This window comes from Panthera onca, chromosome B3 (genome assembly GCF_046562875.1).
Source record: "Panthera onca isolate mPanOnc1 chromosome B3, mPanOnc1 haplotype 2, whole genome shotgun sequence".
In the NCBI taxonomy this organism is placed as follows: Eukaryota; Metazoa; Chordata; class Mammalia; order Carnivora; family Felidae; genus Panthera; species Panthera onca.
In genome coordinates this window covers 54377982-54399822 of record NC_138344.1, presented here as the reverse complement: position 1 = coordinate 54399822, position 21841 = coordinate 54377982, and the positions used below count along the sequence as shown (strand labels likewise).

General features: G+C 40.9%; 2 protein-coding genes across 7 annotated transcripts in view; one reads left to right on the top strand and one right to left on the bottom strand.

Annotated features, from left to right (window-relative positions):
• GALK2 (galactokinase 2) overlaps nt 1–11854 on the top strand; it is a 139768-nt gene extending 127914 nt beyond the window's left edge. For all 3 annotated transcript variants that reach the window (XM_060618586.3, XM_060618584.3, XM_078448593.1), the window contains 2 exons: nt 1623–1824; nt 11496–11854. In XM_060618586.3, the coding sequence (XP_060474569.1) occupies nt 1623–1824; nt 11496–11703 (410 nt within the window). In that variant the 3' untranslated portion in view covers nt 11704–11854. The remainder of the gene's footprint in view (nt 1–1622; nt 1825–11495) is intronic.
• A 63-nt stretch (nt 11855–11917) lies between these two features.
• Nucleotides 11918–21841, bottom strand: part of FAM227B (family with sequence similarity 227 member B) — a 197941-nt gene continuing 188017 nt past the window's right edge. For 3 of the 4 annotated variants that reach the window (XM_081795874.1, XM_081795877.1, XM_081795875.1), the window contains 4 exons: nt 19709–19781; nt 18800–18874; nt 15286–15355; nt 11918–12204 (listed from right to left, as the gene is read on the bottom strand). In XM_081795874.1, coding sequence (XP_081652000.1) covers nt 12082–12204; nt 15286–15355; nt 18800–18874; nt 19709–19781 — 341 coding nt within the window. In that variant the 3' untranslated portion in view covers nt 11918–12081. The remainder of the gene's footprint in view (nt 12205–15285; nt 15356–18799; nt 18875–19708; nt 19782–21841) is intronic. The other variant, XM_081795876.1, reaches the window with a different exon arrangement.

Genomic DNA, 21841 nt, shown 5'->3' with positions numbered 1-21841 from the left:
AACAGTCACAGCACACTCTTTACAACATATAACAATATGGGGGGGGGATGCTTGGAAGAAGGTCTTCATAGAATCATAAAATATTAGACCTGGAAGGATCCTGAGAAGTAATTCTCAACGTCATTTTAGAGATGGGGAAATAGAACCCTATAGGGGTAGCAACTGGGTACAGTTAATTGTCGCAGAGCTGAAAAGAAAGGACAGACCTTTTGATGTGCAGCCCTGGATCTTTCCAGTTGGCTAGGTAGCTTCCATATCACAAGTTCTTCAGGTCCATGGCACAAGCTCAGCCACTCTGCAAGGGTGAGAATGTTAAGGAGGTCTCAGTCATTATTCAAGGGAACGTGTGTAAACATTATAGATAAAACCACTGCAGTAGGACATGTTCCTGTAACTGAAGTTAAGAATCATTGTGGATAATCTAGAAAGTATAGAAATGTGTTAAGGAGAAAATAAAATCACCCATGATCTACCACAGGGATAATAACTGTTAATGTTTTGGTGCTTTCTTAAAGTTTTTAAAAATTAAAATTTATATAAATACATGTATGTGTGAATGCAAAATTAGTATCAATTGTACATATAGTTTTGTATCTTGTTTTTTCACTTGATAGTGAATAATTTCTCAGATAGTAAATTGTCTTAGGATCTGAGGTTTGTTTTTTTTTTTTTTTTTAAGATTTCATTTTGAGAGAGAGAGAGGGTGTGTGGGAGAGGCAGAGGGAGAGAGAGAGAGAATCCCAAGCAGGCCCCATGCTGTAAGTGCAGAGCCTGGTGTGGGACTTGATCCCACGAACTGTGAGATCATGACTTGAGCTGGAATTGAGAGTTGGACACTTAAGTGACTGAGCCACCCAGGCACTCCTAGATTCTAAGTTTTAATGGCAAGAATATTTTTTAATGGATATAACATAGTTTTTTAAATGTTTCCTATTATTGGACATTTAAGTTGTTTCTACATTTTCTGTTGCTATACATGTGTGTGGGGGGGTACACATACACATGTACACATATATACATATATAAATACTTGTACTTATCTCTAGGATACATTTTCATAAATAGAATTGCCAGCATAAGCATTTTCAGTGGTCCTTTCTGGTGGGTCACAGTAGAAAGAATATGGCCCTGGGATCAGACATCCTGATCAATATTCTGCTTCTCCAGTTTCCGGATATGTGACCTTAGGCTCAGTCTGCCTCAGTCGGCCTCATTCTCTTACCTGTTAACCAGGGATCATACTACCACCCACACCCCCCTCCCTCCCCAGTGCTGTGAGGAGAACTACATGAAGACCATGCCTTTAAAGTGGCTGAAACATAGGGAGTCCTCAGTACATGTTAGCTCCCTGTTCCTATGGGATGAGTTAGTTTGCACGCATGTGTGTGCACATGGCTGGGTGTGTAGAATGAAGGGAAGAAAATAGAAGACTGTAGTCACTATAAAGAAAAAAGTAAAATTGACTTGAAAAGAGACAAATTTAGACCGTGAAGATTTCTTTCATGGTCTTGATGGTATTGATAATGAAGATAGAAACGGAAGTCCTCAATGACTATTTTTCTTTGCACTGGGCTGTCCAGTAAACACTTCTAACCTTCTTCCCTGTCCTCTTCCTTCCTAAGTGCTCATCTTCAAACTCTACCAGCGGGCAAAGCATGTGTACAGCGAGGCTGCTCGGGTGCTCCAGTTTAAGAAGATATGTGAAGAAGCACCTGACAACACGGTCCAGCTGCTGGGGGACTTAATGAACCAGAGCCATGTGAGCTGCCGGGACATGTACGAGTGCAGCTGCCCTGAACTGGACCAGCTGGTGGACATCTGTCGGTGAGCCTGGGACAGCAGCATGGGGGGGCTGTGGGACACAGCCACGGAAACTGTTGAAATGAATGAAAAAAAATGCAATATTTTCATAACCTTCTAAATGAAAGGGGATCCTTCCCCACTTCCTATCTGAGGTGTTGTCTATGATACAGAGCTGAACTCGTTCCCTCCTAAATATCTGTAGGAGAAATATTGGAGACCTGACTCCAATAGCTTTATGAATCAGTTCTTTGGAATCAGTTCTTCACAATGCCTTTCCATCTTCGGATGATTAGGTATTTCAGGGAGCTTTTCTTAGCCATGGCCCTGCTGTTACTTTCTCATCATATTTTAATCAATGGTATATCCACTACAATGGGGGCCCTTCCAGCATCTCCTGTTTGGTGTCCTAGGTGTAGTAGATTTTTTCAAAGGAAGGGAGAAAACAGAAAAAGACCCTCAGACCTGATAGTGTATTTGGGGGCAGGGGAGGTTGCTGAAGGAATTACTCAGAAAGCTTTCCAGATTTAGGTTAAGCAATTTGGAGAAATGAGGACTTGATGAAAGCCTGGCTTATAAATGGTTGGTTGAGACAGAAATGTAAAGGGGAAAACTCTTTCACAAAGCCTGAGAACAGCTTCCTTGTAATTGTTAGAGAATGGGGATAATAGAGTAGAATGGTCACTTTACCCAGAAGGGATTTCATTGACCTTGGGAGGACTGAAAGGGAAATTGGGAGAACTCTCAAATGGCTAGATGTTATTTCCACTGTGAGAAGATAATGCAGAACTGCCTGCAATTAGTAATGAAAACAAAATTAACCACTTGGCGCCTATGGCTTGCCTCATTCATTACCACACTTCCAGCCTGAAAAGTTTAAATCACCTAGCTCCACTGATCACAGATGGCATGTGTAACCCAACTTGTAGAGAGACTTGAACATAACATTGATGAGAATCACTCTGCTGACGTCAGAGTTTGCTCACTAATTGCCAAAATGCCTTCCAGAACTTGTTCCACTATAAGTGCTCTTTTCTGAAAATATCAAGGGCCCAGTAAATGGAAGGGATGAATATTATTCAGTTCTGGAAATTAAAAGAAGTGGAATGATTTGTGCAGAAATCAGGCAGAAGTGTCTTTGCCTGGAGGGTAGTGGGGTAGTTTGACTCCCACCTGAAAAGCGGTGAAGGGGCATTGGTCAACCTCCTGGAATCCCCTACTGAACCTTCTCTTCCTGGGACTGTCAACCAGCTCTCACTCTCATGGAGCCTCTCATGGGGAAAGAGGGGAGTGACAGTTAAAAATAAATTGAGTGGTAGTGGTATAAAAAAAATCGTGCTATGAAAAAAAAAAAAAGAAGGGATAGAGAGTATCATGGTTGGATGGGTGACCTTTATTTTTTTTTTTTATGGGCTCTACATGCATTTTATTTTTTTATTTTTTTCCAATATATGAAATTTATTGTCAAATTGGTTTCCATACAACACCCAGTGCTCATCCCAAAAGGTGCCCTTCTCAATACCCATCACCCACCCTCCCCTCCCTCCCACCCCCCATCAACCCTCAGTTTGTTCTCAGTTTTTAACAGTCTCTTATGCTTTGGCTCTCTCCCACTCTAACCTCTTTTTTTTTTTTTTCCTTCCCCTCCCCCATGGGTTTCTGTTAAGTTTCTCAGAATCCACATAAGAGTGAAAACATATGGTATCTGTCTTTCTCTGTATGGCTTATTTCACTTAGCATAACACTCTCCAGTTTGGATGGGTGACCTTTATAGGAAGGGTTGAGGAAGGCTTCTCTGAGATGATGATGTTTGAGCGGAGACCTGAGGACATGAAGAAATAGAATAGCAAGTGCATAGGCCCAGAGGTGGGGATGTGGCTGTCACATGTGAGGAAGAGCTGGACAACTCGTAGGCTGGAGGGCAGTAAAGGAGAGAGTAGCAGGTGATGAAGTTGGGGTGGGGGGGAGTGGGGAGGCACAGCACAGGGCCCTCCTAGGCCACTGGAAGGACTTTGGCTTTGGGTGTGGAAAGGTGGCAGTGGAAGTGCTAAGTGATCCCATGCAAGGCGTGCCTTGAAGGAAGATTCAGGATAATTGTGTGGGTGAAAGACAGGAATCAAGATGACTCCTGGGTGTTTGGCCTGAAAAAGTTTGCTTGTTTCTGTCAAAGCCACATTTTGGGAAGCCATATTTCACATTTTGGGGGGCAGAATTCTCTCATAGTGCCATAAGGTAAGAAAGAAAGCGGAAGGGGTCCTTCAAGACCTGAGCAGTCACTAGGAGGTGAAATGATTTGAACAAGTAAATGTATTGAGTTGGTGTGAAAGGTCTGGTTCCTCATCCAGTGCTTTTGCCATGCCTCTCTCTCTCCCCTGAGTTTACTGAGATATGATTATGTTGGAATGTGGGTCATTTTCCTTTCTGGCTTTCAAACTTTAATAATGGAGGTTTGTGTTGTCCTAGTGTGCAGCATGTGAACACTGGACAAAGCCATGTTGAGCGGGGGAGGCAGTGTGTGGAGTAGGAGGACAACTGAGTTGAAGTTAAGAAGGTTGAGTTCCAGCTCTGCCACTTTTCCTTCTGAGCTCTGTGATTTTGCACTGTTGTCTTGTTTTATGACCTCCTGTGTCTTTTTCTGTTCTAACCATCTATAGGTCTCTCTCTCTCTCTCTTTTTTTTTTTTTTAATGTGACTCCAGTGAGGGATCTAATGGCTAGGTCTTAAAAGAGTTTAGAAGAGCACCTTTTATTATTATTTTTATTTGTTTTTGGAAAGTCCTTTCTTAATGCCTTGACACTCAAATTTAACACTTAAATTAACACTTATTTTTTTTTAATTTATTCATTTTGAGAGAGAGAGAGCATGAGAGACAGAGAGAGAGGGAGAGAGAGAATCCCAAGCTCCCATGGTCCGCACAGAGCCCGAGGCAGGGCTCGATCTCACGAACAGGTAAGATCATGACCTGAGCCAAGATCGAGAGTCCGACAGACACTTAACTGCATCACCCAGGCATCCCTAAACACTTAGTTTCTCAAAGTATTTCTGTCTAGCTCATTTCCATCAGCTGCATTTTTTTTTTTAATGTTTATTTTGCAAGAGAGAGAGAGAGAGAGAGAGTATACGTGTGTGTGCATGGGGGCGGGCCACAGAGAGAGAGAGAGAGAGAGAGAGAGAGAGAGTCCTAAGAAGGCTCTGCTCTGTCAGCACAGAGCCTGATGCAGGGCTCAATCCCATGAACCTTGAGATCATGATCTGAGCCAAAACTAAGAGTTGGACACCTAACTGACTAAGCCATCCAGGCGCCCCTGCTATATTGCTTTTCTGAGGAAAATTCAGTTGTGTCTAGTATAAGGAGCTCATTCTCTTTTTTATGGGCTTTTTTATTTGGAAAGTCAATTGCAAACCATCAAAATTAGTTTCTACTTATTCCAGAATCATATAGGGGTCAAGTTTCCCATATTGAAAGATTACCTTTTGTTGTGTTGTAAATATTGGCCAGAATAGTTGTCTGGTCCCTAAACTTCTGATTTAATTAATGTTTTCTTTGTTGTCACTGTGACCAGCAGATAGTCTCCAAATGTTCCAACTGGTTGCCAGTTACTAAAAGGTCCTACGTGGCAGAGCAACCTCCTAGGAGGACAGACTGGGGGAACTAAGTAGATGCAGTCATTGATGCCATTCCTCCCTACAGCCAGCAAATGCTTTGCCCCAGGGTATTTGTGTCCTATGTGGCACTGAAGTCTAAACTCCGCTTTCAAAAGCTCTTGACACATGTGTGTGTGTGTGTGTGTGTGTGTGTGTGTGTGTGTGTGTGTGTGTATAAGGGGAAAGAGGAAGGAATGCAGAAGAATGAAAAAGATAGTGGTGAGATGGGATGGTTAAAAGTGAGAGAGAAAGACGGATAATAGAGATTCATGGAGGGTAAATGAGTAGAAAGGTTCAAATGCAAAACGAGATGCCCTTAAGCCCTAGTTCCTCCTGAAGCTTCGTGACTGTAGCACTGGGCTAGGCAGGGGAGGTGCTGGATGTGCTGGGAAGGGCCCTGGCAAGGCCTGGGCCACTGGTACCATAAAGTCAACCTCTGGTAGAGTATTCTTTTAAGTCACGATCATCTCCACACTTCCCTGTCCCCTTTAAAAGTGTTAACACCAGTGGGGAAGGCATGATTAAGACTGGGCAGCCTTAGATGGTTGGTTGCCTTCCAGAGACCAGACGAGGGAGGAGGGAAGCTTAAATGGGTTCAAGGAGCAACAAGGCCAAAGACAAGTCTTTACTTCCAGGTCTACTTGTGACACTTTAAAATTCCTTTAGTTTTCCTGAAGGCCTGCTTGGAAACTATTTGCATGAAAACACAACTAATTGATTGAGTGAATGAAGGATTTTAATGCCTAGATACTTAGGGCACTACATACAAGCTAAAATTTTTTTTTTTAGTTTCATTTTTAAAACTTTTTATTTAATGTCCAGTTAGTCAACATATGGTGTAATATTAGTTTCAGGAGTAGAATTTAGGGATTCATCACTTATATACAACAGCCAGTGCTCATTACAGCAAGTGCCCTCCTTAATCCCCATCACCTATTTTAACTCTTTCCCCCACTCCCCTCCCCTCTGGTAACCATCAGTTTGCTCTCTCTTGTTAACAGTCTGTTTCTTCGTTTGCCTCTCTGTCTCTCTCTCTTTTTATTCCCCTTTGCTCATTTGTAGTTTCTTAAATTCCACATATGAGTGAGACTATACAGTATTTGTCTTTCTCTGACTTATTTCGCTTAGCCTTATACTCTCTAGCTCTATCCATGTCATTGCAAATGGAAGGATTTCATTCTTTTTTATGGGTAATATTCCAGTGTGTGTGTGTGTGTGTGTGTACATACATACCACGTCTTCTTTATACATTCATCAATGGATGGACACTTGGACTGCTTCCAGAACTTGGCTATTATAGATAATGCATGTATAACTTTGAATTAGTGTTTTTGCATTCTGTAGGTAAATACCTAGTAGATTGCTGGATCATAGGGTAGTTCTATTTTTAACTTTTGAGGAACCTCCATACTGTTTTCCAGAGTGGCTACACCACTTTGCATTCCCACCAACAGTGCAAGAGGGTTCCCCTTTCTCTTCATCCCCTCCAACACCTGTCATACAAACTGAAATCTTATTGTGATCTGAGCTAGACTATATTCAAAAGGCATCTCTAGGTAGCTAGCCTATAGGAAAATGTGTAAGAAGCTGCTATATGACCCAAGCAGAGAAAAGAGGGGGAAAAGAAAGGATAGAAGAGATCACTGACACTTGCTCTTTTGTCAGTTGAGCTTTTCACTGCTCTTTAAGAGAAAATCAGTTTAGCATTCAAAGAAAGGGCCAGGGAGGGAGAAGGAAACTACATTCATGCTGTTAAGCTGTTTATTATTTTTATTAAACTAATGTTAGAAAACCTCAATTATGTGAAACAAAGTATAATAGTGAGAGAATAAGATGAAACTTGCCCAATTATAAAATAATTCTTCTAAATGAACAAAATGTAAATTTTAAGAAACGGCTAAATTTTAAAGTAGGATTCGTTGAGAAACACAAAGTAATTTTCAAACCAAGTCAGTTATATATGAGATAGCTCATTTGTTATCAATTTTCCTAGTTAAACTTAAGAAAAAATAATGTCTTTTATTTCTGTTTTGACACTTGCTGAAATTAGAGACCTCATTGCTGCATCATTGCCAAAGCTATTAAGGGAAATGAATGACAAATGTTAATAGGCTAACAAAGATTACAAAAGTTAATTTGCTGTCTTCCTCAGAAATCTTTTCAAACTTTACTCCATGGCTATGCTGCTCAGCCTTTTGCACCCATTCTCCTGAGCAGGTCAGGGGAGAATGAAGTGTAAACTCCTATTTGTATGTTTCCTTCCCCATGATCTTGAGGCTAATCTTTACACTCTACCAAATAAAGGGACAAGACCCTTTCCACTGTGCTTAGGGGCTCACTTCTCTTTGGGCCCCTGTCTTCCGCTTACTGTCCTCTCCACCCCCCTAACCCTGTATATATATATTATATATATATATATATATATATAATATATATATACCCTTTGCAGAAACCAGCTCATCTTTCAGGGCCTTTAGTAGCTTACGTTTCTCAAACAGACTTGTAGTTACATTTTCTTATACTTTCTCATTTGAACAGTATTTGAAGTCTGTGGTTTCTTGAATCTAAAGGAATCTGAGTGTTTCTAACTTGGCTGCAAAAGTCATAGAAATTCTTCTGGAAGTTCTGTTTTCCTGAGATTCTAGCCGGAAGATTCTAGGCTTTAGAGCAGAAGCTAGAAGGCTTTCCAGATATAAGATATATTACTGACAGGTTATATTTATATATAATATATATATGTGAGCTGTCTCACATATAATTAAAAGTTGTTTTACATACTTCAAGAAATTCTTTTTTAAAATTTAGCCATTTCGAGGGGCACCTGGGTAGCTCAGTCAGTTAAGCGTCCAACTTTGGCTCAGGTCATGATCTCATGGTTAGTGAGTTCAAGCCCCATGTTGGGTTCTGTGCTGACAGCTTGGAGCCTGAAGCCTGCTTCGGATTCTGTGTCTCCCTCTGTCTCTGCCCCTTCCCTGCTTGTGCTCTCTCTCTCTCAAAAATAAATAAATAAACTCTAAAAATAAAAACAAATAAAATTTAGCCATCTCTTAAAAAATGCATTTTGTTCATTCAAAATGATATTTTATAATTGGGTGGACATTATCTCTTCATTATTGTACTCTGTTTCACATAATTGAAGTTTTCTAACACTGATTTAATAAAAAAATAAACAGACTGGGTATATATTTTGATATTTTAAAGCAAGTGTAGTAATCCCAACAGCTATTTATTACAACCTACCAAATGTCTAGAATTGTGCTGGGCTGGGCCTGGAGAGATATAACCTCTCCCTTAATTAAAAATATTCTGAATTAATTTAATACCCATTTGTTATAATATACAAATATTTTGAAATAAATAAAGTTGAATTGAAATACGAGGTACAATCCCTTCCTTCTTTCCTGCTTTGTAGCAAGGCTGTGTTTACTGGATCTCCCTCCACCCTCCCCCCACACCCACCCCCACCACGCCCTGCTTTTTTCTGTGCCTTGTATCTTAGTAGGTGCTTTATGGTCCAATCAGCTCATTTAAAGTAGGAAATTTTAGCCAGGCTGTATTGGATGCCTGGAAAGTTAGTTATATGATTACTTTTCAGCGATAAAAGGATCAAACGGAGCATTCTATAATCTGCCTAACTCCTCTTGCCTTTGTTTCGTAGATCATACTAATAAAGGCAAAGGCTGCTTTGGTTGTTTTGACCAACCCTTCCACATTATTCCCCAATCTGGTCACCACAAAGGAGTGGTATTTGGGGGATTCTAGGGTTTTGGTGTTCATAACTATTGTATTGCTCTCTGATGTGCAATAACTCAGAATCTATATTTTTAATGTCTTAGCGTTCTCTTGGGAAGAACAAGGCTTGCCTTCTTTTTCTTTCCTAATATAAAGCTTATATTGGTCTCCTAACTTTTGGATTTTTCCCTGAATTTCTATGGCATATGCCAAAGGGCATATTAAGCACCAGTTTAGAACACCGCAGACAGGACCTCTGCCTCTGTGAGTATATATAGCTGGGCAGGCTGCGGACCAGGTACTCGGGCGGCCCCCTGATTTGTGATCACAAGTGCCATTGACTCAAGGGCAGAAGGCTATTTATAATAATAGCATTTATCATTTTCTGTTTGGGAAATTTGAGCCCTGATGACTTCATATCATGTGGCTGATGCAACCCAGTCCATTTTCATCTGCAGCAGGCAGGGTGGTGACAGAGCAGCTCTGGGGACTCAAAAGTGAATGTATTTGCGTAGAAATACTTCTAGTTTCTGCTTTCTGGAAAGTTGCAGGATACTGAGGAAAATACACCCTTTGGCACAATTCCTATTGGTTTTGTAACCAGTTAGAAACAATACTCAGTTTGCTTTAGATTCAGTTTTGAAACAACAGCTTTCAAAAACTTTTCAGATGAAAAGATGTAAGAAAACATGTCTGAAGTCCATTGAAGACCATAAAAGACCTGGTTGATTTAAGTCCAGCACAGTGGCATAGTCTGGATCTTAGAGAATCATGTAAGAGGCACCCTGTTGTTCTCTAGACCAGGCCACGGTTGGCTTCTGTGTCCCGATTTTAGGGTCTTCCAGAAATGCTTCGGTGACACCTCGGTTTTTTCAGCATCTTCCATGGGTAGCAATAGTTTGATGTCACTGCGTATCACAACTTTTTTTTTTCTTTGTGATTGAAAAATGGCCCTTTGCCAGTCTGGGAACTCAGAATTATCCTAGAATCTCCCAGTCAGAGAAACTTTCAGCCTGGATGATAGGAGTCTGGGCTCTGTGCAGCTGCTGGGCTGTAAGCTGAATGTCTGGGGGACAGCAGGAGATGAGTAATCTTTATTTGCAAGCATTTTGTTTTCTTCCTTAAACATCTATTTTCATTTGAAAAACATATTTTAATGAATACAACAGATAATAAAAAGGAACCAACTGAGAAAATCACTGAGGGGAAAATGAATTACTGGTGTGCAATAAATCCGATGTCCTAGAGGAGGGTTAATATTCTATTGATATTTTCCAGGAAGTAAAGTAGCTCATTTAGATGGAAAAAGAGAGACAAAATTGTGCTAAATTAATTATGGAATTTTTAATCTGCTATGAATTTGGAGCAAATTTTATTAGGAAGAATTGGAAGTACATGTTAACCTTTATTATCAGGATAAATTACATCTTTTAAAAATGAGGGACTCTTGTGCTTTGTGTAGGGCCTTTCACTTGGGTATAAATCTTTGGTTGGAAGCTGGCCTGGGTGATGGCAACTAAAATGACCTCTTTTTGTGTGGTGGTTTAAATAGTGGTTTCCATCCGGGTCACACATTTTGGCTGATGGTAAATTCTGAGTTCAGCTGTCAGAGTAGTTCCCAAAGGTTCAAGGAAGATGCGTTTGGACTTGTAGAGGCCACCTTCCATTTTTGTGGAAACGTCTGTATAGCTTCCCATTAGGGTTTCAATAGACAGACTGGTCTAGAGTTTAATAACATGTTCCTTCTTGATAAATTTTTCAATGCAAACCCAGGCTGTCTGTTCTAGGGGACTGATACTTTTATGGGGAACAGCCAAGTCTTACGAACACACCTTAAATGACTACTAGAGAAAGCCCTCACTTGCATAAGACTTGCAATTTACATTTTGATTTGACTTCATTTGGAACCACCTTCTGATTCATACTGTTGATCATGTCTGCTGTCTCTTTTCCTTTTACTCCCTCCTCTTCATCACCTGTAAGCTTGCCACATACAACTCTTCAATTGGTGACTTTATAGAATCAAGACTTTATAGTGGATTATTGCCAGCTTTCACCAAACAGGAGTAATGCTAACTTTTACTACCTAGAGAAAAAACCATGGGCTAGTTTTAGATAGAATTAAATTTCAAATGACCTTCTGAAACAGTGTACATTCCTTCATGTCCTAAAATGTTTGGCAACACTTAACTACCCCTTGCTCCCCAAAAAAATCCCACACATATTCTCTTCTCAGGCTGTGTGTTCTAGAAGCACCAGGCAAACAACTTTTACTTTCTTTTACAGGTTCTAAATTTTTTTTTTTCTCATTGTTTTAGGAAGTTTGGGGCTCAAGGGTCACGACTCACTGGAGCAGGATGGGGAGGCTGTACAGTATCAATTGTACCCGCTGACAAGCTGTCCAGCTTCCTAGCAAATGTGCACGAAGCTTATTACCAGAGGAGCGACCGAAACTTAACATTCGAGAAACAGAGTTTGTTTGCTACCAAACCTGGGGGTGGGGCTTTGGTTTTCCTTGAGGCCTAAACAATGTAAAAAATCTCAGAGAAACTATTTAGGGCATTTAGGAACTGGCAGAACTTCTTATGCCACAGTAAATTAATCCTCTTTCTGTTTTGTATTATGATGAACGGTTGCTATTATCAAGATGTATTTCCAAAGAAACGGTTGAAAGCTCTCTATGCTTCATAATGATTATTTTTCCATCTTAAACTATGTTTTCTACCAATAAGAGCCAAAATTATGCTTGGGCAGATCTTTTAAGGATGATTTACTGACATTTATTGATTTCAAGATTTTTAAAGATGAATTGGTAAAAGACATTTATACTGACCTCATGGATTAGACTTGAGTTAAACATGCTGCTACAATTAAAGGGATACAATTGAATTGTATGATATATTCTTAAATACAGTCCATTTCTGGTTTCTCTTGACACTCTTCTTCTTCACAGTTGTAGTCTTCTGTTGATGATGTTGATGATGAGAGTGATGCCAGAAACTCTCTCTCAGTTCGAGCTTCAGAACGCTATTAAAATAACACATAATGAAAGACTCACAAATTTTCCTGGATACTTGAATGTGAGGTTACTACACTCACTAATTATCAAGACGAGAAGAATTACCTTTTTTTTTTTTTTTTTTTTTTTTTTGGCCAAGATGGATTTAGGCTCATTTACTTTTTAAAAGCTATGTAGGGGCGCCTGGGTGGCGCAGTCGGTTAAGCGTCCGACTTCAGCCAGGTCACGATCTCGCGGTCCGTGAGTTCGAGCCCCGCGTCAGGCTCTGGGCTGATGGCTCGGAGCCTGGAGCCTGTTTCCGATTCTGTGTCTCCCTCTCTCTCTGCCCCTCCCCCGTTCATGCTCTGTCTCTCTCTGTCCCAAAAATAAATTAAAAACGTTGAAAAAAAAAATTTAAAAGCTATGTGATATCACATAAACAATCACTTTCAATTCTTTCAGCCCTCAGCTGTCTCTGTCACTTAAAATAGAGAAACTTAGATAAAAGACACTCTACACCTTACCTCTATTCACACTAAAATAGTTAGTTATCTGGATGATAATTCAGATAATTCAATTTGTTTGTAGAATTTACTTTCTTCCCACTTTATGCTACCTCTTCTCAAATGCCTCTCTGATCCACAGGGCACGCTTACTGCTCTGGGAAACCCCATCCATGCCTCGCAACCCTTTGGGGTGTGTCTAGCAGGTCTCATTTGTATGTGTGGAACAGTGTAGGACAGGTATACAGGTATGTGGGTAAAAGTGGGTTCTGGGATTGAGTAGGGGTGTTGGTGAGTCCTTATGTGTTCATCAAAAGTGGGCAGAAATGTTTAGCCATGTGGTGATGGTAAGTGAATGGCTTTCTCACAAGAAGGTCTTCCTGAATTACATGAAGATTTAATCCAAAAAGTAATTTCCTGCTATAACCAGATAATTGAGACAGCAGCAGTCTTATGGCATAAATTATCCAGAAAATTATCACACTTTTGTATTATTCGATGACTGTTTTGCTCATTAATGTGCATCTTAAACACTAGACATCATCATCTTGAATCTCAGTTTTGGAGAGCCTGAGGCAAAGCTAGTTTTAATATTTCTCAAAGGACAACAGTCCTATTTAAAGGACTCGGAAATCCATTCTATTCTAAAATAAACTGCAGGTGCATTTTCATCTTGAAAGAAAGGTAAACGCTAGAGAAAGCTTAAGTCAAATATGCTGAATGAATTTTGAGTTTTTAAACACCCAATAATCCAAAATCTGAAATGATTTAAAATTAGAATTCTTTGTTTTTTAATACTATTCCATTTTCCACAGAAGATCTGTGGTTGGTACATAATTACTTAAAGATACCTGGATTACTATAAAAAAAAAAAAAGTGGTACTTTCCGTTGCTTTGCTATTCTATTTAAACTTTTCATCATGAGATTCCTTCTTGCAGTAGGGGACTAAAAACTTCCATTGTGCCCTCTGCTTTGGAAGACACAGTTGTTCTAAGCCAGGGATCTACTCTTGTCTTGGTGTCTGGCTTGAAGAAAAGAACTAGTTTTCAATCAAACCATCACCAAGTGTCATTCTAGAAATTATGAGAGATTTCAACCTTTTCTGGAGAGGATGGGGCTAGGGCAACTGGAAAAAAGCTTTATGAAGAAGATGGAATTTGAGCAGGGCCCTAAAGAATGAGTCGAATATGAAAGCTGGGGAGCAGGCACTGCAGATGAGTGAATGTATGAGTATGGGTGAATAAACATGGTGTGTCTGGACACCCCGGTTTGTTTGCCCTGGGATACAGTGGAGGATAAGATAGGTTATGCTGGCTGGAGGTAGCTTTTGAAGAGCTCTAAGTCTAGCATTTAGATGAGGGGTTGCCAACCAGTAGCCCACAGGCCACATCTGGTTTGCAGATACATTTAGTTTGGCCCCTAAGTATTTAAAAACTTGGGGTTCTCATCAGAAATTTTATAGGAGAATCTGGATTATGGATGGTGAAAGATCTGATTATCCCCTGCCCTCCATTCCTGGGGGTGGGGGGCGGACAGTGAACTTAAGCTGAGGTATAGCTGCTTTGTTTAGATGATGTTGGACTCTTCAGTGTATTACAGTTTCCAAAACTTGTAGTTTCCCTGATACTCGGCCCATGTACCATTTACCAGCCAAGGTCACCTGCCCTTCACCAGCACACTGGCACAGTGGCTTTCTTACACTAAATAATTCTCTGTACCCATGTCTCTAGCCGTAGTAGTTAGGGGAGACCAAGAAAAATGGGAGAAAGAATTTTTTTTGGAAGTAAAGAATAGTCCTATTTGTTTAATATTAAACATGCAGGTGTTCTACTCCCTTCTCTCACCTTTCTGGCTCAAATAGAAAATTGATTAGATGATCTACTCTCTGTTTTTGACGTTACACTAGTGGCCAGTGAGGACTGTTCTCGAAGACATGCTAAAAATAAAAAGCTCTCTCCTACTCCTGACCTCAGCTTTATTGATTATTATTATGATTATTATTATTATTAATCTCAACCTTCAGATTTATTGCACCCCTTTCTCTACATGTCCTTGCCTGCTGGAAGGGAAGAGGAACCTTCAGATTTAACAGAAGTGCCCATAATTTAAGGAGGAGTCAAAGAGGGGGGGACAAAGAAAACTGGAAAGACAGAGCAGGCTCCTTTATTTTCTTTCTCACACTTGAGTCCTGTTTAGAACCTTATAATTTCTGTCTTATGTTGAGGGCAGGGACCATTCATCTAACGCATTCATTGGAATCCAATGTATTATTGTTGAATTATTAATGGGAAATAAAATATGACTTCAAACACTGATAAATTTTCTATTAGTTTGAAATTTTGACTGCATTTGGAGGTCTTCAGTTGCATGAACTGTCCATGGTCAGAAGCAAGGGATGAGGGTAAGTGGGCATGAGGTTGTCACTAATATGTAAAACAGAGATGATCTTAAATGTGCATGCAGATGATTAAATTAAAATAGCATATTCTACCTTGTCACTCATTGTAACTTAGATGTGAAACCATGCAGTGCTATTGAATATTGTCCAGTCCAATTAAGACAAGGTAGAGAGAGAATTCTCAACTATTTTCAAAAAGGAAACATACCAGTTTATGTAGGAACTTGTCAAAGTCATTCTTAGCTTCGTAGGGTTTCTTGGTAGCCTTTGCCTGGAGTCTAATCAAAAAATTTTTTAAAAATCAGTAGCCAAACTAATTGTTTTATACTGACACCAACTAAGAGCCAACATTTACACAAAATTTAATATTCTGGGCATCTGCTGGCATTTTACATATATTCATTCAGTTACTCTTATGAAGTAGGCACTACTGTCACCCAGTATTATAAATGATGAAAAAGGCTCAGACAGGTTCAGTAACCTGTCCCCCCATTCCTCCAGCTAGCACGTCATACAGGATGCGAATCCAAGCAGTGTGACTTGAGCCTTCAGTTCAACCACTGTGTGCCACTGCTCCCCAGGAGTGAAGCATTCTCTTCATGAGATGGTTTACACAGTATTTGCTGAACTGACTTCACTCTCCCGTCTCCAGTGCAGACTTTAGGGGGCGTCAGTGGGGAGGGAAGAATAAGAGGGACTGGCAGGATCTGGGGGGAAAGAGCGGTGGAAAAGGCTAAAGCGTGAGGGTGCTCACTGGACTGGAAGCCCATGGAGGCAGGAATCCAAGAATCTATCATGATTTTTGTCACCAAGTACTCATTTAAGAAATACTTATGAAGGAGTTGAATAGCTGAATTTAGGAGGCTGCAGAAACCTTTCCAGACATCTATGGATGAGGGGAGAGGCAGAGCTGAGCTAGGCTAGGCCAGGATGGGTAAGAACTTGGTACAAGGGAGAAACATTAGCAAGAAAAACACAGCAGACAGAAAGGAAAATGAAAAGGGATAGATGGCTATTAATTTCACAGCAATTTTCAAGGGAGACATTTTAAATGATTTTTTTCCTCCATGGAATTTGTAGGAAGAAAACATTTCTGAAAATTCCAATATACTTTGCTAAAGCATAAAGTTTGGGTTAGCCCACCCCCCGCAAGGCTGCCTGTAGGTTTTTTTTAGCACTTGGCATAGGGCACCCGGGACGGCACAGCAGGGCTAGTTCTTAGGGTCTCCTGCATTAGAGCCACGCGACCAACAAATGCCTCCTCAAGTATTCTCTGCTTTATCTCTGTCCATTTTATCTCCCCAACTGGCTTTTCTCTTCACTTATTATTCCCCTCTGGGTCTGTTCTCTCCTGCTTTCCTCAAATCTGGCTCTCACAGCTTGGGTCTCTTTCTCACAGTCCTAACCACACTCCAGAATATCCCTGCTGCCCTTTCTCAGTAACACCCTTAGAATCTCCCTCAGGTGCCAGTCATACTCAATTCTGGTTCACCTCGCTTTGTTAAAATCAAGCCATCTTCCAACTCACCCTTTTAACTTGCAGTGCCCTGTTCCTTTTTTAAAAATAGCACTTTTATTGACATATGTCTCATACCATTAAATTCACCGTTTTAAAGTGTATAATTCAGGGGCGACTGGGTGGCTCAGTTGGGTAAGCGTCTGACTGGTCTGAAGCGTCTTGTGGTTTGTGAGTTTGAGCCCTGCGTCGGGCTCTGTGCTGACAGCTCAGAGCCTGGAGCCTGCTTCAGATTGTGTCTCTCCCTCTCTCTGCCCCTACCCCACTTGTACTCTGTCTCTCCCTGTCTCTCAAAAATAAATAAAAACGTTAAAAACATTTTTAAGAGTACAATTCAGTGCTTTTTTAGGACACTCACAATTTTGCATCATCCCCACTACCTAACCTCCATTTTTCTGTTTGCCTTTCTTTTCTTCTCCATGAGTATCTCTTTCGAAGATTACAGATAGACTTGTATGCTGTGCCTACAGATTTAATAGGCATATGAGATTTATATACACAACTGAATATTTCCCCTTTAACTTCTCCAACTGTTATGGAACCTGGTCCGATCACCTGGCAGAAGAACCAACCGGCACATGGCAATCTCGGAAGGCAGGTGGTTTATTTTACACCAGCGGGCTCAGAGGAGATCACTCTCCTGAGGTCTGAGCCCCAAGCTTAAGCAGAAGGAACAATTTATAGTTTGTTACTTCCGCATTCCCCATTAGTAATTTGGTGCGCTGGGCAAGTGGGATAGGAAGAAGAACCTGGAAGGGGAATTTCCCTAGCAGTCCTGTCGGCCATCTTATAACAGATTTTTCCCTATCACAACAATGTCCCATTGCATAAAACATATCTGAGCGCTTCTTGCAAATTGCTCTGACTGTTCTACGTTCTTCTGTATATTCTCAGTGATGAGAAATCCCATCCCATACAGATTTGATTTGGGGGAACTTGTAAACGTCACCTGGGATCAGATCTTATAATTTAGGTATTGTGAAGGGGAAATTTGAGTGATAAGATTTTTCGTGAAAAGTGAGATAAGATTCTAAAGTAACAGGCTAGATTTTCTCATGTGACTGGGAAACTGGCTTTTTAACTTTGATTTTATTTATTTAAGGTTTTAAGTAATCGCTACACCCGACATGGGGCTCAAACTCACAACCCTGAGATCAAGAGTTGCAAGCTCCATTAACAGGCAGCCAGGTGCCCTAAAACTGGTTTTTATAATTTTAAAATGTTTTTTATTATTATTTAATATTTGAGAGAGAGAGACAGAAAATGTGAGTGGGGGGGAAGGGCGGAGAGAGGCAGACACAGAATCCCAAACAGGCTCCATGCTCCGAGCTATCAGCAGAGCCTGACAGGGCTCAAACTCATGAGCAGTGAGATCATGACCTTAGCTGAAGACAGACACCCAACCGATTGAGCTACCCAGGCACCCCTCGCGAGAAACTAGTTTTTGTGTTTTTTTTCAATTTTAGTGTACACACAATGTAAGTTTTGGGTGTATAACACAGTGATTCGACAGCTCTGTAGGAGACTTGCAACTTAAGTTCCAAAATAGGAATTAGAAGATGAATGGCACACAGCTGTGGCTTGTCTGCAGGGCTGCACTCACCTGTCAATTTTTGGGCACGTGAGTATGCTAAAAGTCAGTTAGTCTCAATACTTTATAGTTTTCCTTTTTCTACTCTATAAAATAAATGTGCCTCCCAAAATGTTTGTATCTATAGCAGAAGAGGAACAAAGAACTAGCCCAAGAGAGACCAGCTAAATAGCCTGTTTTTCTAGTTTACGTCTTCCGGAGGGCAGGGCATGTTTATGGGTTTATTTTTTAATATATGAAATTTACTGTCAAATTGGCTTCCATACAACACCCAGTGCTCATCCCAAAAGATGCCCTTTTCAATACCCATCACCCACCCTCCCACCCCCATCAACCCTCAGTTTGTTCAGTTTTTAAAAGTCTCTTATGCTTTGGCCTTGAGCTTAAGCCCTAAAGGTGGAGGAGTAAAAGGAGATAATGTTTAGCAATGAATTAAATTAGTAGAGTAGTTGATTCTGTAGACAAAGAAACTTATTCAGATGGACAGTTAAGTAGAAAATCTCTTTGCAGATACCTGAGTTGATGTATTTTTAAATAAACCTATCATAGCTTTATGTAATACACTTGCTCAATTAAAATGTTTTTAAGCACTACAAAGTTGAGTAAGGAACAAACCTATCAAGCTCCTTGTCAATTCTTTCCTGCCGCTGTCTTAGGAGTTTTATTTCTTCATTAATTCTGTGCTTCTCTCTATAAAATCAAAATTTCGAGTTAAATTTTAAAGTAAAGCAGGCATTTCTACTTGGGAAAGAATAAATCAGCAATTTGCTGACTTCTACATGTGAGCAAAAGCCCTTCACAGACCAGTTCTTCAACATCCCCTCCCTACGCACTACGTGGTGGGAGGACGCCCCCAGCCCAGCCCCTCCTATATATACATACCAAACGCATAACCCATGACACCTGAGTAAGGTCTGGACTCCACCTTGCTGCTTCAGCAGGGGCCCTCTTACAAAGTGTCGATGCCTGTGTGCGCGTGTGCATATGTGGTGGGGGTTGGAGGGCTGGGGGAGGTGGGAGGGAAATGGCGCCCCTCAGAAAGCAGATTTTCTACAAACTTTTGTCCTGCTCGCTGGATAAGACCTACCTGGCTGCTCTTCCATTTATCTCTCTTTGTTGTATTCCATTCCTCAATACTGCTCCAACTGCCACCCCTGCTCCAGCGAGCTCATCCTGCAAACAACCTTTCTGTGCTCCCAGGGCTCATCTTTGTAAATCAACAGTACTCCAGTCTCTGTTCCCTGGAGCTCTCTCCTGGTGTCTCCATGCTGGGATGCATCCCTCCAACCACAGTACAGCAAAGTTTCCTTCCTTCCTTCAACCCCCTGATACTTGCCATGGCTCCACAGCTCTAACGTACACCCTTGACACTTACTAGAAAAGAATCTCCAAATCTCTTAAGACACTCAGAAGTGACTCTCCTCACCGGTAAAATAAGGAGCTTAATGCAGATGATTTCTATGATTACTTCCAGCTCACAGCACTTATGATTTTACATTTAACAACAGTTTGGCATCAACTTACATCCTAAAATCCTTTTGATTCTTTGCAAACTGTCTTTTTGCTTCTTTTATGATATCACGGTAAGTTGGAGCAGGTGGTGTGATTGGCTTATGGTTAAGGAAAGATTTGTAATTAGGAACATTTGGGAGAGTAGGACAGTATCCATTACTGGGGGGACCAAGAGGGCCATCTCGCCCAGGTTTCCCATTCATGAAGGGTCTCAAGTGTGGACATGAATATTACGTCCAGATTTAAACTGAGAAGACAGAAAGAAGGAGGATCCATTAGACCACGTTAAACTGTGTCCCATAATCTGAACTACACCACCCACAGTGCACTCAGACTTAATAGTTTCTTAAATTCTGTAATTACCTTTTTTTGTGGTGTTTTGTGTGTGTGCCTGTGCATGCACACATGCATGTGTATGTACATTAAAAGCAGCAATTTGTTAAATTAAATATTTAAAATGTATCAAAATTTTTTAACCTATTTAAGCATTTCTTCATTTCTACATATACCAAGAACCTCAAGGTTTCTTGACTTCTGAAAGGCTCCGGAGGTGCATGGCAGTGTATGTTGGTTGCCTTAGTTATTACAGGGAAGAAAGATGGTAAGTAGAAGGTGTAAGTGTGCTGTTAAAAAGCCAGGGGCTCTTGTCCCACCTGTTTCTGGTACAGCCTGTGGTTGTGCTCCTAACCCTGGTCTTAAACCCACATTCGTGCCTAACAAAGCAGGCACTTCCCTTCTGAATTCCCTTCCCTTCAGCAATTGGCGAATGACTCCAGGAGGCAGCTCTCGGCTTGTGTTAAGAGAAGACCTTAGCCTCACTGATAAACCAGGAGCTCTTTAAAACCTCTGTGATTGCCAAGACACAGGGCATGAGACTGTCCTTGTATGGCCTCCGCTCCTCCTCCTGAAGCACTCTTCAGTATTACCTCTGTCTTTCTCTGACTGCATTATTTATGGTCTCTTTCAAGGCTGTCCTTGATGCTCATTTTAATCTTATTTATCTGGTATGAGAATGTTAGGAGCAGTCCAGTGGATTTGGTCTCCGGAGGCAGGACCACATAGGTACTTAACTTTATGACCTTAACTTCCTGAGCATTGCATCTCAGCTGAGGTATCTAGAAGGAAAAAGATGAATGGCTCCACAAGAAAGATTCTCAAAATGAACTTACATAAAATTCATGTCTTTCCTATGAAGCTCTAAACTACTCAGGAATTATCTTCAATCACTTATAATTGGAAAATCAAGGTCTTAGAATCAAGGAAAAGGTCACCTGGTTTTCTCTGCACTCAAGACTACTTTCTCAGCAATGCTAGAAGCGGTAAGTTCTTTGGGTTGGTCACAGAACCTGTTTAAGCAGGATTTTTTTTTTTAATTTTTTTTTTTAACGTTTTTATTTTATTTTTGAGACAGAGAGACAAAGCATGAACGGGGGAGGGGCAGAGAGAGAGGGAGACATAGAATCGGAAGCAGGCTCCAGGCTCTGAGCCATCAGCCCAGAGCCCGATGCGGGGCTCGAACCCACGGACCGCGAGATCGTGACCTGAGCTGAAGTCGGACGCTTAACCGACTGAGCCACCCAGGCGCCCTGGCTTTTTTTTTTTTTTTTTTAATATGAAATTGATTGTCAAATTGGTTTCCATACAACACTCAGTGCTCATCCTTAAGCAGGCTTCTTAACAGCATCACTGACCATAGAGGGAAGCAGTGTTGACAGCAGAACACACTCCATCCTACCAAGCACAGAGTTTGAGAGGTGCTGGGTGATTATATTACCCTAAAATGGATCAAAAGTCTCTGAAATAGGCTTTAGAGAAGACTATTCATTGATACGTTCCAAGTTTTCTTTCCCCCTTAATTATATCTAGGTTTTAGAATAAGATTTTCCTTCAAGAAAGAGAGGAGCCTGACTTCACTGGTTAATGTCACAATGGCATATGGTTCCTGAACTTATGGTTCCTGATGGAAAGTTCATTTGTACTGTGTAGGTGGAAATTAAATCAGTACTCTGATAGCATCTGGCACCCCCAGGAGGCAGACCAGCAACTGCATGTGCACAGGACGAATAATCATTATTGGCTTCAAAGACTCATTCAAGATACAGCCCTTTTCAAGGCACCATGAAGCAAAATTGGGAAGTCAACAAA